The sequence below is a fragment of the Cottoperca gobio genome, chromosome 5 (assembly GCF_900634415.1).
Source record: "Cottoperca gobio chromosome 5, fCotGob3.1, whole genome shotgun sequence".
Lineage (NCBI taxonomy): Eukaryota > Metazoa > Chordata > Actinopteri > Perciformes > Bovichtidae > Cottoperca > Cottoperca gobio.
This window is the reverse complement of record NC_041359.1, coordinates 7,557,613-7,575,290: the sequence shown is the minus strand read 5'-3', so window position 1 is coordinate 7,575,290 and position 17,678 is coordinate 7,557,613. Positions and strand designations below refer to the sequence as shown.

Below are 17,678 nucleotides of genomic sequence, written 5' to 3'. Positions count from 1 at the left end.
GGTGCGTTTTGGTGGATAGTCGGGGTGCTTTTGGGTGTTTTTCTCCTGCCGGTATTCTGCCGGCCAGCGTCTGACGTCATGGCAAATGGAGACTACACCAAGTTCACGAGGTCGGGTTAGCTGTGGGAGACAAGGTCGGACATGGCAGTGTGAAGTCTCTGGCACCTGGACCAGGTGGAGAGGGTGCACCGCGTCATTGAGACAGGTATTACGGTGAGCGGAGTGTTTGTGCAGGTGCTGCCACTCACTCTGCCCGCAACCAAAGTTGTAATATCAAATGTCCCTCCGTTCATAACTGATGAGTTTCTCAGCAGAGAACTATCCAGACATGGGAAAGTTGTTTCCCCGGTAAAAAAGATTCTGTCTGGATGTAAATCTCAGTTGCTGAACACAGACGGCAAAGTGTAAGTTTCAGGAGTGAAAGTTTCCGTGCATATGCACACCACCTTCAGTATTAATACCACACTGTGAAAATACTCCACTACAAGTAAAAGTCCTGCATTTAAACCTATACTTGAGTAAAAGTATTTAGGTGTGAACAAGCTGTGTGCTTCGTCTTAAAGGGCCTATGAAATGATATTTCGTCAGTGTTATTGGGCTTGGTATATGATACTCTATCATATATCATATGCATATCTATTGTGAAATGTGTCATATATATATTTTTAATATTGATGTATTTGTAATAAATCACGATCATAACAGCATAAAAATGACTTCCGCTAACAACAATCGATCGATGCGCCGAGAGCATCCACTTCGGCAATGTTCGGACGATGACGTCACAAGTAGAATACAGCCAAATCCAAATCTAGCTTTTTGTGGCCAAAAGATGATAAAATGTTGCGTTTATGGACAAGAGAAGTGCGTTGATGAAACCGATGATTTGTGGGCAGCACTTTGAGAGATCATGTTTTGAACAAACTATATATAAAACAAATTACAATACTGGCGAGACCCCAGCCAGCACAAGCCAGCACGCCGATTCAAACACGTCCGCCGGTGCAGAGTCCTCCACCAAAGAGACGACGAAATGCATTCGCCAAAAGGGAGAGCGAAGGTAAGCCGTGCTACTTGTTTACTTTATTTATTGTTTCAAGCATAAAGCCATAATCGTATGTATATGTAACGAGTTTACACCAGGCCCTAGCCAATATCTGTGTTATTGTTTGTAGTATTAATACATTTAGCTAATTACACTTCATTAGCTTAATTAAGTATAGATTCAATGTTTATAACAGGCTTCCCCATTTTATTCTGTAGTTTAAGTAAAAGTGTGAGTCTATTTAACTTTTAACGATCACCCTATTATTACAGAGGTATTGAAACATTGGTGAATGAAGCCACTGAAAAGAACTGAGGATACCTGTATGATCAGCGACCATCTATTGGACATCCACACTGGGGAGGAAGCCGTGTGTACACCAGTAAGTATACAGACTGTACGTCATCTGTACATTACAGTTGTAGTACCAGTAGACTTGCACATGATGTGTTAAACATACAATCACCACATGCATGTACATAATTCATATATTTAATTGTTTAATTTGATATCATTGCTCTCTCAATCAATTCAACCACATCTTTTATTATGAATGTTATTAGATATTTTCTTTATGCAGACATGTATAAACATGCAATACAATTTCAAGCTGGTTTGAAAGATTTATTAGTAAAGTTGTGTTTTGTACATTTCAGACATGTCAAAAAGAAATTGCTGTGCAGACGGATCCCCCTCCACGGACACATCACAAGTCCATGCAGGCGCGACCATGTGTCAGGTCAGTTGGACTGCAAGTTCCAATCCAAGTTGGTTCATCATAATATATATATATATATATATATATAATATATAATATATATATATATATATTATATATGATATATATATAATATAGTGTAACATAGTATAATATATATATATATATATATATATATATATATATATATATATATATAAGTCCCAGACTTATATCATTGGAAGTCCCAGCTCCACTCAGCAGTCGGTGGAAGAACCAAACAAGAGGGATGCTGTTGTGCTGTATAGAAGCAGATTCAATCACTGAACTGACATTGTGTTTTGTTATTGACTCTAATAAAGTGCTGATACTTGAATGACGTGTAGTTGTCAGATGGAACAAACAAACAACCAAATTTCACCAGCTGGCGGTATGTCACATAGTGATACATTCTGTAAAATACAAGATAATACATGTCAATGGTAATCACTTCAACCTTGTTTGCTTATTTATCTATGTATTCTGTAACTGTGCCAGAGTGACCATTAGACTCTCCATAAATACATCAAAGTTTCTGAGCTCTACACATTACACAAGTAACTTACTCATTACGTGGCTGATCACCTGCTTGTTGTCTGTCCCTCTTTGAATACCTTTGGTAGGCTGTCTGCAACCAAACATCCAGACACTTTGATTTGAATCCTGGGTGATCTGTTATGCAGGTTATGTTTGCACCATGTCCCTCATATTCATTAAATTCCTCCATGATATCCTTTTCTTGGCAGCAGCTCTTCAATTACTTCCATAATTGTACAGTTTTCACATGTACACCTAAATGTACAAGAGAAGAGTGGTAAGGACATGTACACAATATGCAATATCCAGAAAAAAGGCCAATTTTAACGTCATCTTAATTTCATACATATATGCCTGTGTTTGACAACAGGCTCGTAAGCAGCTCATAAGCCTGTTATGGTACGGAGGTCGGATCTATCTAGTAGCAACTCTTTACCCGTTTCACGTAAGTCTCGTAAAGTTGCGACATCGTAACTTCCATGAACATCTGGTAAGTGTTCCGGCTACTATAGACTATAGTGACTGTCTATATATATATATATATATATATATATATATATATATAGACCGTCTCACCTCAGTATACAGACTATACTTTATAAACCAGCGCTGTCCTCTGGTCTGTTTGTTAGCTAATAGCTAATGCTTTATATACAGCCTCGTAATATATGACGTTTGACATCAGACACAACGATAGAACTTCAAACTTCGAGAAAGAATCAAGTAATTAAGCTTTACAGACGTCGATGTGTCCAAGTAGAGAAATAATTGAATATTTAGCGATCGAGCAATTTGCGGACAACTAGTTGGGTTCATAACAATTCAAGGAAACCCAGCTATCGACTCGATATAGGATAGCTTGTGATCTATTTACGATCGAGGATAATGTTACGTTTTATTATGACGTATTCACTATTTATTGGGAAGTTCTATGAACTATAGTCAAATGTATATACCTGTCTGTGTTCTGTTGTCGCACAGGATCTCCGCCAAATCCAGGATCACCGTCACCATCATCCGCATGTTCGCTCCCGTCTGTGTCTCCATCTTGAATACTGTGTCTCGCGCTGCTCTGTTTCCACCACGTTAAACTCGCCCGCATGATCTAAATCCACGACACCGGCATCCTCTTCAATAAACTCCTCTTCTTGAAGGTGCAACGAGTCTATTGATGACTCACTGTCACTCGATTCTGTCGAAATATCCGAGCCAGAGTCCGACATCGCCACGTCTGCCGTGCTGCCTGTGTATTCAACTGGTGGACTGTGTTCTACTTGTGACGTCAGAACACGGCGCCAGGTGTTTCCGGTAGCGGCGATGTAAACATCGGTGGTCGACATACTAAATCATGATTTATTAAATACTGTGATCATTGTGTCATAAATAACACATCATTTTACACCACAAATAGCATTTACTATCATCAGTAGAAATTCATGTTTATCATTTCGTAGGCCCTTTAAACTCACTGGGGCTCTTGTAATGTTGCTGCATCACACTGCTGTTGTTGCTGTGGCGGCGAGTTTGGTCTTTGGTCCCTCTTTTTGAGCGGGACCAATGAATTTGGATGAATGTTGCTGCTGCATTAATGTGTATGTTGCATTTTACTGCTGTAGATGGTCACCATGATTACCCTGATGGGGGCCACAAACTGAAACGCGTCGGTCTTACATCAAAGTTTGTCTGTTGTTTGATACACTGCAAGAGTTGCTGGAATTTTTGACCTCTTCAGACTTCTTCCCTTCTCCATGCAGCTTTGGTACAGTACAAATACCTCAAATGTGTACTTAAGTACAGTAATAGTGTAAATGTGCTGAGTTCACAATCCATCGGTTGCCATATGTGAAGATGTAAGATTTATGTAAGTATTTCATAAATAAAGAAACCCCCCCCCGAAGTAAATTATTCTAAAGAAAATAAATAAATATAAATGTTCTGTTGCTCAAACAGTGGATAATTGACAGGTTAACTCACTTTGTGCTGATTCTCTCACACAGATTGTTGCAATGACTTTACTTTAAAAGCCTCTCAAATGCTGATGCAGTGTTTTGGTTAAAGGCAATGATGTAATGATGCTCTGTGAATCCTCTGCATGCAAACATTGTGTAATCAGGAAAAGGAAATGTCATGTGTTGTCCACTAGATGGTGTCTAGGACACAGACACATGTTACACTGTGGGCTGACGTTCCCATGTTAGTAATCTACCTCTTCTCACCATTTGGAAATTATGTTTGGAGAGATGTGAAAATATGAGGACTTTTAGGAAAGTTTTCTAGTTGTTTTTAGTATGTTTTTAGATTTATTAGAGAGTCAATGGGAGGAAATGCGGTTAGAGGTAGATGGGAAGGACATGTAACAGAGGAACGTGGCTGTTCTCGGTCTCGGGATGTTTCGGTACACGGTCAACAGAGCACCCAAACCTTAGGTTGTTCAAGCCAATGATCAGGAGAAAAGACTAATTAAGACAATACATATCAGTTTCAATGCTGTTTGGAAAAACACAAATAAATCATTACAGCCATAACAGCAATGATAAATGTGAAATTGGGTTCCAACTAATGATTCATCTGCTAATATTATTTTTTTAATTAATCAATCAATGTGTGATCTACAAGAAAAAATCCCAAAACCTAAGGTGATATGTGTAAATGTCTTGCTTTATTCAATCGACAGTTCAAAACCCAAAGTTATATTAATTATATTAATATAAAACAGAGAAAGGGCTGCAAATCCTCAGTGGATCAACCTGGAACCAGAGAAGGTTGGCATTATTCCTTAAACAATTACTTAAACCATAAAAAGTCAACTAAGTAGTTGCAGATTTATATTCTGTCAAATGATCGATTAATTAACAATGTTTTTAGCTGTGAATTGAGTAAAGCTTTCCTCAAATATTTCCTGTGGGATAGTCATCTAAAAAGACACCTAACAATTAAAAAATAGAAATATTACAATACTTAATTTCTAAACGTAAAAAATATATTTTGAGATTTATTTTTCAACAGCTACACTGTATCCAAATCTACAATGTAATATTACTGTAATCACTCATTCACAATGTATTATTCTGTACTGAAAAAATGAAATGAAATGAAACTTTAAATTGTTCAAGAGCATCAATGCTATTCCATTAATATTAAAACAGTTGTGAGAAATAACATTTGTTGCTTGTTAATCTAACATTTGTTGGCATCCTTTGACCTTTACGGTGACACAGAAGACAGAGCGTTTAAATCTGCAGCAAAAAAAGGGGACCAGGAACAAGAGACAGAGAGGAAGGGACGGAGAGGGAGGGGGTGTAAAAAGACAAAAATAACAAAGGCATGTGCCTGTCTCTCCTTGGTACTTTCCACTCCGTTACATAAAATCCCTCCTTCCCTCTCTTTTAATCCCTTCCTCGCTCAGCTCCTCCCTCCTCCCTGTCATTGGTCAGCTGGTCGGCCACAAAGACACAAACTTGTTCTCGCCTCATCCAAGTGGCTCAGGGTCCACTGAGGCAGATCGAGGCAGCGAAGGAAGGGGAGCAGCAGCGTTGGCAGCCAGCATCAGTCACCTTGGAGCAGAGGAGGTGGGAGGAGATGATCGGCAGCCTCTCTGCTCGACTCTCACTGATCATCTCTGATTGATTGTGTTCTGCGTCTCTCTCCAGAAACATGAGCTCCTCGTCAGCCAACCTTCACAACAAGCGCCTGCCCTGTGAGTCATTTCAAAAACTTATAAACCTTTCTGCAGAAACTCATCTTTTAGTTCAGGTGGATATTTTTAGATGTACAAGTTTGCTCTATTAACACATTTTTTTATTTTTAGATGTAGAGCAGGGCATTAGAGAGGAGAAAATTATTCTTAATATTATAGTCAGAAGTACAGCACACACAAAGAATGAGCTCTTCTTCTTCTTCTTCTTCTTCTTCTTCTTCTTCTTCTTCTTCTTCTTCTTCTTCTTCTTCTTCTTCTTCTTCTTCAAGGCAAAGAAAAATATACTACAATGAAAGCCTTTTATTTCTAATTCATGCATCACCTTTCAACGTTTTAGAAATCCTTTTTAATATGAAATTTAGTGTCTATATTATATTAAATGGTGTCAAACTAATGTCAAGTAAGCAGAGTTGGAGTTTTATTTTATTCATGATGGAAACTAAATGTATTCACTGCTCCATTACTAAGAGGCATACTGTGTGTGTGTGTGTGTGTGTGTGTGTGTGTGTGTGTGTGTGTGTGTGTGTGTGTGTGTGTGTGTGTGTGTGTGTGTGTGTGTGTGTGTGTGTGTGTGTGTGTGTGTGTGTGTGAGATATAATATAGAAGCCTGTTAAATAGCTGTTCTGTTGATGTTGCCTGAAGTGAATGGTCCAAATGCTGCGTCAGCCAAAAATCTGACAGGAATGTTGAATCATCGCCCTGAGTAATGTCCACTAATACCAAGGGAATAGGTCACACTGTCTTTGCACAGGAACAGGGATGCATTCCCAAACACACATACATACGTGCACACACTCTGAGGCAGGCTTGGATTAGGGCCACCGCAGAACTCCAAATCTCTTATTTCTAATGCAGAGCTCATCAGAGTGGACTGACACACACAGAGACCTAGAATTGAATTAGTCCCATTGAGATCAGTTTGTGATTTCACAAGGCTAAAAAGGATCAGGGGGCTTCAACTCCAAGGAAGACGTCTCCCATCTGTTGCTCTGCACACGGCGTCTGTTGTCTGCTCTGTCACGTTCTGATTGTTGTGGGAATGTGCCAGAGAGCAGCACATGGCTGTGCTGTGGAGTGCAGGAGCTGGCCAGCTGTTGTGAGCATGTTACAGACAGCAGAGTATTGGGTGGATAAGTTTCTATTCTCCATGTATTCTGAGCTCAGTCCCATTGGACTTGACCCACATAGGACTGAGGAGTAGATTATGTTTAATGAGCAAATTAGAGGGGTAAAGATCCATATCATGTACCGTCTGTATCTTTAATTGATCACTCTAAGGGGATACTCACAATATGTATCTTTGCAATGCTGCTCTGCTGTCCAGTCATTGGAGCTTAAAGGGTAACTTCTGTATTTTTCAACCTGGACCCTACTTTCCCATATTTTTGTGCCTAACAGGGACAACAATTTTGGTCCAGTATTTCAGAGTTTTCATTCCCTTTATACAACCATGGAAGAGTGTATTGTGTTGGAGTAAAGAAACCTGTTTTTATATCTAAAATATTTTCAATGTCATGTCTGAATATTTAGCTGAATTCAACAATATGGATGCAACGCGAGATTTCAGAACGAGACTTCTCCCTGAGAGTTACTTGGTTGGACAAAAAAACAAACCGGTCAAGCGAAAGTTAAAGAAAATCTTTTTATTTCTATTTCAATAATGTTATCAGACGCTTGTGATTACAATGTGAGTGTGTCAGTGGCAAAAACAAGCAATTTTAGTGGACGTACATTGGCAGTGCGTGATTGCCCCACAAGAACATAGGATAATATGGTTTAGGTTAACAAATAGTGACGTTAACCTTTAATGTCTGAGCTAGAGGGGATACAAATGGGACCAAATTAAACAAGCTGAAGAAGATGAACATGTGGGTGTTTTGCACCTGTTCATGGCTACAGCTGCCATTGAAAACAATGATGGCACATTTAAAGGAGCAGTGTGTAGGATTTAGGGGGATCTATTGGCAGGCTGATGTCTTAGAGCAATTCGCCATTAAAATGCAAACTTTCTCCAATTCTGTCGCTGTATTAGAAAGTGTTAAAAGTTGGTTATGCTCTTTCAGAAGAACAGGAATACTAAAAGAATCACTGCTTACCAATGTGAGAAAGCACACATGGTGAAAATACACAGACTATTATAGCATAAACAATGCCTCGTGGCATGTCAGCACTTTAACTTAATTACATGTGTGTGTTTGTGTGAGATTACACTAAACAGCGCTGCGTGGATGGCTGAATAAGGTTCCCATCAATTCAACAGTCTAAGCTGTGCAGCCCTGGGGACAGAGACCAGCTACTCTCATTAGTTCTCAAACAAACCCATCTACTTACTGCTCAGCTAAATCCTCTGTGTATAGACACAGCGAACACCCCCAGGCATGCACTCAGTGTTCAGAACCCTACAGAGAAATACAGCACAATTTATCACGTCACGTAACTATTTGGAGTTTGTTCACTGAGGTGCTAGTAATGCTGTGAGGAGGAAACATATTATTCCTCTGATTATCAACACAAAAAAAAGGTGGGAAGCTAAAACTGTAACAATCAATTAAGACTAATCAAGAGGCAACCTACAAGTCTGACATGCCTTGAACTTTCATTCTTTCTAATGGCCAGCAGAAGTCGATTGCATAGAGGTCCATGAGAATTGTTTTTTGGGGTTTTTTTAAGTTGTGAAATGACACTACTACAATTATGACAATTTCCTAATGAGTGTTTGCTCTCAATCACTAGTTTCAAGCCTTCCACAAGACATCATAATGCTCTTTTTGTAAACTATGGGCCCATTTAGAGTAAGTAGACAATAAAGCTGGTATGCTTTAGGGCGTTGCCATGTAACTGACTGTAGCTACCACGGCGTTGTTCAGCGATGGTTGTACTAAAAGACACTCAGAGGAGTTGGCTGTTAATCTTTCCGGTAGGTACGTTTTGTTTTAAGCATGTTTTTCTCTCACAGTTAACGTGAATTATGGATGCACCTTGCTAATGAAGTTAAATAGTGCTAGTGTGAGCTGGTAACTTAGCGGGCCTCACTCCTGTCCAGCTCCACCATCTCGTCCAAAGATGGTCACTTTTGGCTCCCAAAAAAAGATGGCGATGGTCAAAATGCCAAACTTGAGGCTTCAAAACTGTAGTCCTCAAACCAATGGGTGATGTCACAGTGGCTACGTCCACTTCTCATATGCTTCAGTCTATGAGTCTATGAGTCTATTAGTGGTCTAATTAGCCAATAATGTAAAAACACAATGAAAATCCTGATAAAATAGTGGAAAGTATTGTATAGCCAGCAGCATCTGCAGGATCCTTCTCCTCAGCTTCAACAAACAGCAGCGATGTCTGAGATGCTGTGTTTAGTTTAAGCAAACATTCCTAGAGTCCTCGCAGCTGAAGTGAAAATAGTTTTAAACCTCCCCCAAGAGGGAGAGGCAGCTGGTCCAGAGAAGAAAAGGGAGCCTCTTGAATGTTGAAGTGATTGCAATGAAAGTCAGCATGTGAGGATTTAATGGGGAAAGACCCGCTTCCCTCTTTAGCTCTTTCTCTTAGACAGCAAGAGCCCCAACCCGAAGGATATACTCCATTAACCTTCACTCATGATTTAATGTTTCAAGTTTGATTACAGATTTAATTAACACTTTCAGTGTAATTTGTCTGTTGACAACCACTCCAAATGCACTATTTGCACCCATTAACACAATTTTATTCATTTTTAGGCCTGGTTACTTTAGTGCAGGGGTCACTAACAGGCGGACCGCGGTCCGAGTACGGACCCAGACGCCGACCTATCCGGACCCGGACCTATAATCAATAAATTATTGAGGGATTTTCAATTTTGACGGGGCGCTTCTATTTTAACCGGCGCAGCATTTTTCGTTTTTACGGTACTGGTATAGCGTTTTCAGGAAACTCACAGACCAATTACATGCGAGTTAAGCCATCCCATGTGATGCTACGCAGCCAATCAAATCTGTCCATTCCAGACGGGAAACATTGCGACTCTGAATACAGACAGATGAGAGGCGCGTGACAGACGGAAAGACGAGTTAGCGATACAGAGAGAGAAGACGGAGAAAGGGAGAGAAACACAGACGAAGAGACGAGTGAGCGGCAGACAGGGAGAGAAAAATAGACCGTGGTGCTCATTAGAAGTGGTGATGTGAAACGCCACTATGAGGCAAAGCACAACGTTTTTGACCAAACATACCCACTCAAGTCTGAACTGAGGGCACAGAAAATAAGCACTCAGAGCCCAATATGATTTTGATTTGTGACAAAATAAGGCAAATAGGCCACCTGTGAGCATCATCAGCCAGAGAGAACAGTTTAACCCAGGATGTGCTAGCCTGGGTTAAACTGTTCAATTGTTGAGTGTTGAGACTGATTTATTCTAACATTGGTTGAGAGTTAAATCAAGATGTGAAACAGTTAAAGAAAAAGGGAAACTCAAGCTGCTGCTACACTTTATTTTATTGTTCTAAGATTAAGCACTTTATTTTAAGATGCACATCTTTCAAAAGTTATTTTATTTATTTTCTCAATTTTATTTTTAAATGCAGCCCGAGAAGAACACAAACATATCTACAGTATTATATATATATCTGTATAGTTCAATGTTAAGTGACAATAAATATTGTCTAAATGTTTTTAAATGGTACTTTCTTTATTAGATTTGACAGTCAGTTGTTGATGACGTACAGACGTTGATACAGCTACTATGCTGCTTCAATATATCTCACACTAATTCATAACGCAAGTTAGACATTATGATGCTCCGGACCTTTGCTCGCAGAAATTTTCTCTAACTGGACCTCTTAGAATTTTAGTTGAATACCCCTGCTTTAGTGTTAGGTGCGTTTCAATACATTTAAGTGTGTGTATATATATATATATATATATATATATATATATATATATATATATATTATTTCCAATAATTGCATAACGGTAGTTATATCATACATAACCTGGTTTATAATTAACCCTCCAGGCAGAGAGTTTTTCTAATGACCTTTTCTTTCTTTTTTTTGCATTGATGATCTTGCGCCTCCAGAGCTATGACCGTTATCAGCTTGTTGAAATTTCTTGAAAGACTCTTAATAATCGTATTTACTGTTCATTGATTCTGAATAAGAGGAATTGTAAATGTAGAAAAAGTACTTTGTTAGCTGGTTACACCGATCAGAACTCATGTCTGTTTGTGGGCTAATGGAGGGCATAGGGGCAGGACACTGACCTACAAACAGTCCTTTTGTCGGTCTGGTTGTAATTGGCAGGAGGGAAGGAAGGAGAGGGTTAACACTGATGTCATTGTTGTACTGACGGACTGGGTCGATGGGACCGGACACTGCTTTGTCCCAGTGAAAAAAACAGCCAGATCCAATATGCAAATGAAAACTCACACATGCTTTCGCTGAAATACAGACCAGACAGACACACAAACACACATTGACAGCTGCCATAAATAATTTAATGTTCTTGCAACTGGAGCGCAGTAAGTGCCTGAGAAAAAGGGGATTTTGGGAACCAAAATAAAAGTGTGAGACAGAACAAGTGCATAATCTCAAAAGATATTATTGTCCATTTTACAAGCGTGGCCCCCTGTCTCTTCCACTTTCTTTAAAAGCAGTATGTGTTCCGAGGAAGGAGAAAAAACATACAAGCAAGCAATGTAGTGGAACTGAAATCACTGGAACATAGAAAAGTGTAAAACGGGACGTGAAGAACGAAGCATGCAACATCACCTTTTCAATGCGAGTGATAAATTAGCACATGTATTTCTTTGCTCTTGCTGTCAGAGCAGGATAAATCTTCTACCTTTAGCCAACCATTCTTCATGACCACCATTAATTACTGTAATAGCCCTGCAGAGAGACTGATCCACTAATGACCAGCTGTAGACTGGTAGCAGCCTGCTGATGCTGTTCAATGTTGTGCTGAAAGGTACGGAAGAGACTCTCAGTTAAAAATAATAAGACATCTTCTTTAGCTAATGAGTCGGTGCAGAATTCCTTCTATCTATCTTCTCCATCTCTAAACCCACTCCCTTGTGTTGACTCACTTTTGGCTAACCTCTATCCCGTCATACTTTAGATTTTTTTAAGTCATTCTCCTTGTTTTTCCCATTTGTTTGCAAGTGCTCCTGTCCTCCCTAAACCTCCCTCCCTCACACTTCTTGCTGCCTTTATATGTGTACAGTCACCCTAACCCTTTTTTTGCACGCTATGTCTCTCTCTCTGTCTTGAAAACTCATCTACTGTATGTGAAATAATATCTCTCTCCCCTGACAAAAAAGTGTGGAGAGGGCAGTCTGGTTATTCGCAGTGGCCTCAGCCCAAACAAGTGTTAACTCAGAGTTTCAAGTCTCCCCTAGTGTTTAGGAGTTAGCGATGCCGGCTAGCTCAGTGCCAGCAGCTGATCATGCCTCAGCTATTCAATATACAACCACATAAAAAAAATATTCAGTTGTTTGATTTTAACATGTATCTATTTATTTATATATTATTTTAATTATGTATTGGCAGATTTGTGTATTTATTTGTATATTTAAGAATTAATTGAGTAATTTCTTCTTATTTAAACATGGAACAGTCTGCAATTTAAATCTAATGGTGGGATGGCTGTAGTATGTAGCACCACCACAGCCATTTAAACAGGGATGACCTCATACATTTGCACAAGGAAACCACTTCTCAGAAAAAGCCTTGGCTCAGATGAATAGAGAGTCTGGCACACTGCTCCATAATCAAGGCAGAGGAGGAAGTGATGTTTCCCATCGGGGGTTTCTCTCTAACTACTGTTTACAGAGGGGTTAGAGCCAGTGCTGCTCCTTCAACCAACGAGTGTAAAAACCACCGGATCATCTGGAAAGGCAGTTTTCTCTGTTCCGTTCTGCCCTGACCTTCTCTGCTCTGCCAGTGAGCTCACATTTTAATTTAACACAGTGATGGGCTAATGGCAGCCTGTAGGCGACACCGAGCCCTCCTCTCCCTTCATTTAGCCTTCAGATCAATGTGTTGCCCCCGCTGGTGTTGGTGCTTCTAACCGGCATTTCAGGGTTGTCCTCGGAAATGTGACAGTGGAAAGAGGCACATGATATGCAGATACTAAAAAGTAGGGATGCATCGATCCAGCATTTTTAGCTGAGCTTTGGGTATCGGCCGATGCCGAGTACTGATCCGATACAAGTACTTGATTAATTAGCTGTATGCCTTGCTGTGTGGAAGTGATTATAATTATAGGCGACATCAGGCCTGACTTTAACATTGTTTTGCTAACTTTGTAAAACAAAATGTAACAAATACATACATAGATATACATTAACTGAATTCTTATTCAATATCAAAATAATAACTTGTGCACCAGCAACTTGGTAAAACATTTCAAAAACTTTACAGGAATTACAATTCAAGTATATAATGTATAAACTAGGGCTGTCGAATTAACGCGTTCATTTCGATTGATTAATCACAGAAAAAATAACGCGTAAAAAATACTAATGCAGATTAATCGCGCTCCTAGATGCCCTTGACTTTTGCTCGGAGCACGGAGCTCTGACAGCAAATATTGTTATATGCGATTAATCGCGATTAATTAATCACAAAGCTTGTAATTAATTAGATACATTTTTAATCGCTTGACAGCCCTAGAATAAACATATTGAATTAAATAGATTGGCCCCATTGTGACTTATACCTGATCCGGTTATTTGAGTCAGTATTGGCCCGATATCCGATATTGGTATCTGTGCATTCCTACTGAAAAGATAGAGAAAGTGACCTGATTCTTAGCACTCTGCTTTGAATAGTCAATACATATAAAGCTGAAGACAGCAGAGCATTGAACAATCTTGGTATTATCATGTGGGGATGATTCATTATATTTTCCGTCAGCAGCCTCGTCAGTAGAGAATTCATGACACAGTTTTCATGGTAATTTGATTCCAGCTAAAAAATGTTGCCAAGAATGTTTTCACTTACAAGCAACTTGACAATATAGCAAACATGTCATGGTTGTAACTTTGAAGGATGTAACTCTATTAAACTAATTAAAAGCTGCGTTGAGGTTTATTCGCTCTCCACTATATCCCAAATGATTTCCTGTAAATGACATCATCTCTAAGGAGTGCAGGCCAGTCCTGTTCCCTTACATCTGAGCCTTTGTCTGGCTCTGAATGGACTCTTTCTCTCTCTGCCCCCTGAGCAGGAGTTCTGGGTTTGTCTTTATGTGGGGAGCAGAGCAGCAGAGCGGCACATCTACACGTCCGGTTCGCTCTGTCTGTCTCTATCTTTCTTTTCCAGTCATTCTACATGCCCAACTGGTACTGAACCCTGATCTATGACCTTTTATTTCTCTAGTCCCTGAGCACTCAGAGGAAGGAAGGAGGAGAGACAGAGAGCGAGAGAGACATAGGGAAAAAAAATACAGAACAAAGACAGAGAAAAGAGAAAAGAGAGAGAAACAATAGACAGACAGAGATAAAAATGAAAAGAGTGTCATGAGCCCTCTCCCTGCCTGGTAACACCACTAATTGTTTTCAATTATGTGCCACTCTGCTCCCTGCTCTCTCTACTCTGTCTGATTACCTCCACCTGTCTCTGCTCCACCCTCGTTACCACTCATCATGCCCTGTATAGAAAGCCCTGTTTTTCAGTCCACACTTGTCAGATCGTCTGCAAGCCTGCATCGGAACCCTGCCTGCCTGCCTGCCTGCCTGTCTGCCTGCCTGCCTGCCTGCCTGCCTTCAACTCTGACTCCTGATCTGTGATCCCGGACCTGTTACTACTACTCTGATCTCCAGCCCCGGTAAACCTGACTTGCCTTCCGCCTTACGACTACGAGTTTTGAATATCCCTGAACTGTACTACTGCCGTGCCTCATTCGGTCCTGTTGTGTGTGTGTTTCAATAAATCCTTGATCTCGAAATTGCGCTCCTGGGTCCTCGTCTGTCTGTCCTGACAGAACGATCTGACCATCATGGACCCAGCGCACGCCCAGACCAGCATGCAGGTAGAGACTGAGATGTCTGCCCTACAGCGACTGGAACGCACTGAGGGAGACATCAATCGGACCGGCGATATCGCTTCCCTGCTCCAACTCAGCCACCAACAACAACAATTTAATCAGCAGCAACAACACATTCAACAACAGCAGCAACAGCTCCAACAGCAGCAACAACTACTAGCCCAAGCCCTGCTGCTACTCACCAATGCGGCCACTCCTGCTTCGTCTGTTCCAGTACCGTCTGCCCTACTCCATCCCGCTGTTGTGTCTTCTCCAGCTGCTTCAGGGTCCAATGCTGCAGTTCCGGCAGTACTGCCTCCAGAACCGAAGATTGGCCATCCGGAACGCTTTGACGGTGACCCGAAGCAGATCCGAGCCTTCCTGACCAGCTGCCGAGTGCAGTTCGCATTACAGCCCAGGACCTTCTCGACGGAGGGAGCCAGGGTGGGTTACGTCATTACCCATCTCACCGGCCGAGCTCGGTTGTGGGGAGCGGCACAGTTCGACCGGCAGACCCCAGCCTGTGCCTCCTTCAGTGCCTTCGAAGAGGAGATGTTAAAGGTCTTTGACTTAGGTTCAACAACAACCGAAGCATCACAAGTACTGCTGACCACCCGCCAGGGCAATCGGACGGTGGCAGACTTCTCCATAGACTTTCGTACCCTGGCAAGTCGCAGCTCGTGGGACTCCGAGGCACTGGTGCATGCCTTCCTCCACAGCCTGGCGGACTACATTAAAGACGAGCTCGTCTCTCATGAGCAGCCCAAGACACTTGATGACGCCATTGCCCTTGCCGTTCGCATTGATCGGCGTATCCAGACCCGCAGAAGAGAGAGAGGGCGTCTGAGTCAACCAGCCATCCGCATTCGGGGGGAGTCCTCCACGTTCCACCCCCCGCCTGTCAAGCCCCAAAGCCAACTCAATCAACCTGAGCCCATGGAGATTGGTCGCGTCTCCCTCACCCCTGAGGAGCGACGGCGCCGTCTAGCCTCAAACCTTTGTCTCTACTGCGGTGGCGAGGGTCATCGTGTCACCACCTGCCCGTCAAAAGCCACAGCTCACCAGGTGTAGGGAAGATCCGGGTGAGCTCAATACATCTTCAGTCTCCCCCCATCCGAAAACCCCTGCTTCAGCTCCACCTTCGACTTTCCGACACAACTCACACCCTGGCCGCCCTAGTGGATTCCGGAGCCGAAACAGACATAATGGACACAGAGCTCGCGCGGCAACTGGGCGTGAACCGTCAACAACTCACTCCACCCATTCCTGCACGAGCCCTGGATGGACACCGTCTCGGCAACATCACTCACATCACGGCCCCTGTGACAATTCTGCTGTCAGGAAACCACCAGGAGTCCATCCAGTTCCACCTCCTACCCTCACCTGGCCAACCACTCATCCTTGGATTTCCGTGGCTCCGTCTTCATAACCCCCAACTTGACTGGGAAACAGGCACAATACGCGAGTGGGGGAGGGGCTGCCATCGGACCTGCTTAAAGGGAGCCATCTTGCCAATCGACCGGGGAGCTTCCAGCACCGCCCCCGACATATCCAATGTTCCTGCCTGTTATCACAACTTGAGAGAGGTGTTCAACAAGTCCAAGGCCACGTCTCTGCCACCACACAGACCATATGACTGCGCCATCGACCTTCTGCCTGGCACCACACCCCCGAAGGGCCGTCTCTACTCGCTGTCAGCCCCAGAAAGAAAAGCCATGGAGGACTACATAAACGACTCACTGGCCACCGGCATAATCTGTCCACCATCTTCCCCCGCGGGAGCGGGATTCTTCTTTGTCGGAAAAAAGGATGGCTCTCTCCGTCCGTGCATCGATTACCGGGGCTTGAACGACATTACAGTCAAGAATCGTTATCCTCTACCCCTACTCTCCTCTGCCTTTGAACTGCTGCAAGGGGCCACAGTGTTCACCAAGCTAGACCTGCGGAATGCCTACCATCTGGTGCGGATGAGAGAGGGTGACGAGTGGAAGACTGCGTTCAACCCTCCAACAGGACACTACGAATATCTCGTCATACCGTTCGGTCTGACCAATGCCCCGGGAGTGTTCCAGGCGCCGGTAAACGACATCCTCAGAGACATGCTCAATAAGTTTGTTTTCGTTTACCTTGACGACATTTTGATCTTTTCAAAGACTCAGACAGAACACACTCACCATGTCCAGTTGGTTCTACGCCGGTTGCTGGAGAACTCTCTCTTTGTGAAGGCAGAGAAGTGCGAGTTCCAAGTCTGTCTCATTCCTGGGTTATGTGGTGACCGAAGGCAGCGTTCAAATGGATCCTGCAAAGGTGTCTGCTGTGATGTCGTGGCCGGTTCCAGAGACCTGTAAAAAACTGCAGCAGTTTCTGGGGTTCGCCAACTTTTATAGGAGATTCATCCGGGGTTACAGCACAGTGGCAGCACCACTCACTGCGCTGACCAGCGTGAAACAGCCGTTTCAGTGGACAGCAGCCGCTGACAAAGCCTTCAAGACCCTCAAAGCTTGTTTCACCTCAGGCCCTATTCTCCAAATGCCTGACGCTGGACGGCAGTTTGTGGTGGAGGTGGATGCTTCGGATGTAGGAGTTGGAGCGGTGCTTTCCCAACGAGCAGCAGAGGATGGCAAGATGCACCCCTGTTCCTTTTACTCCCGTAGACTGACTTCAGC

General features: G+C 42.4%; 1 protein-coding gene across 1 annotated transcript in view; it reads left to right on the top strand.

The window, feature by feature from the left end:
• Nucleotides 1-78: 78 nt before the first annotated feature.
• Nucleotides 79-17,678, top strand: part of LOC115008888 (dysbindin-like) — a 26,015-nt gene continuing 8,415 nt past the window's right edge. Inside the window, exons 1-3 of the mRNA XM_029432762.1 lie at nucleotides 79-115; nucleotides 5,725-5,887; nucleotides 5,969-6,015. Of these exons, the coding sequence (XP_029288622.1) occupies nucleotides 79-115; nucleotides 5,725-5,887; nucleotides 5,969-6,015 (247 nt within the window). The remainder of the gene's footprint in view (nucleotides 116-5,724; nucleotides 5,888-5,968; nucleotides 6,016-17,678) is intronic.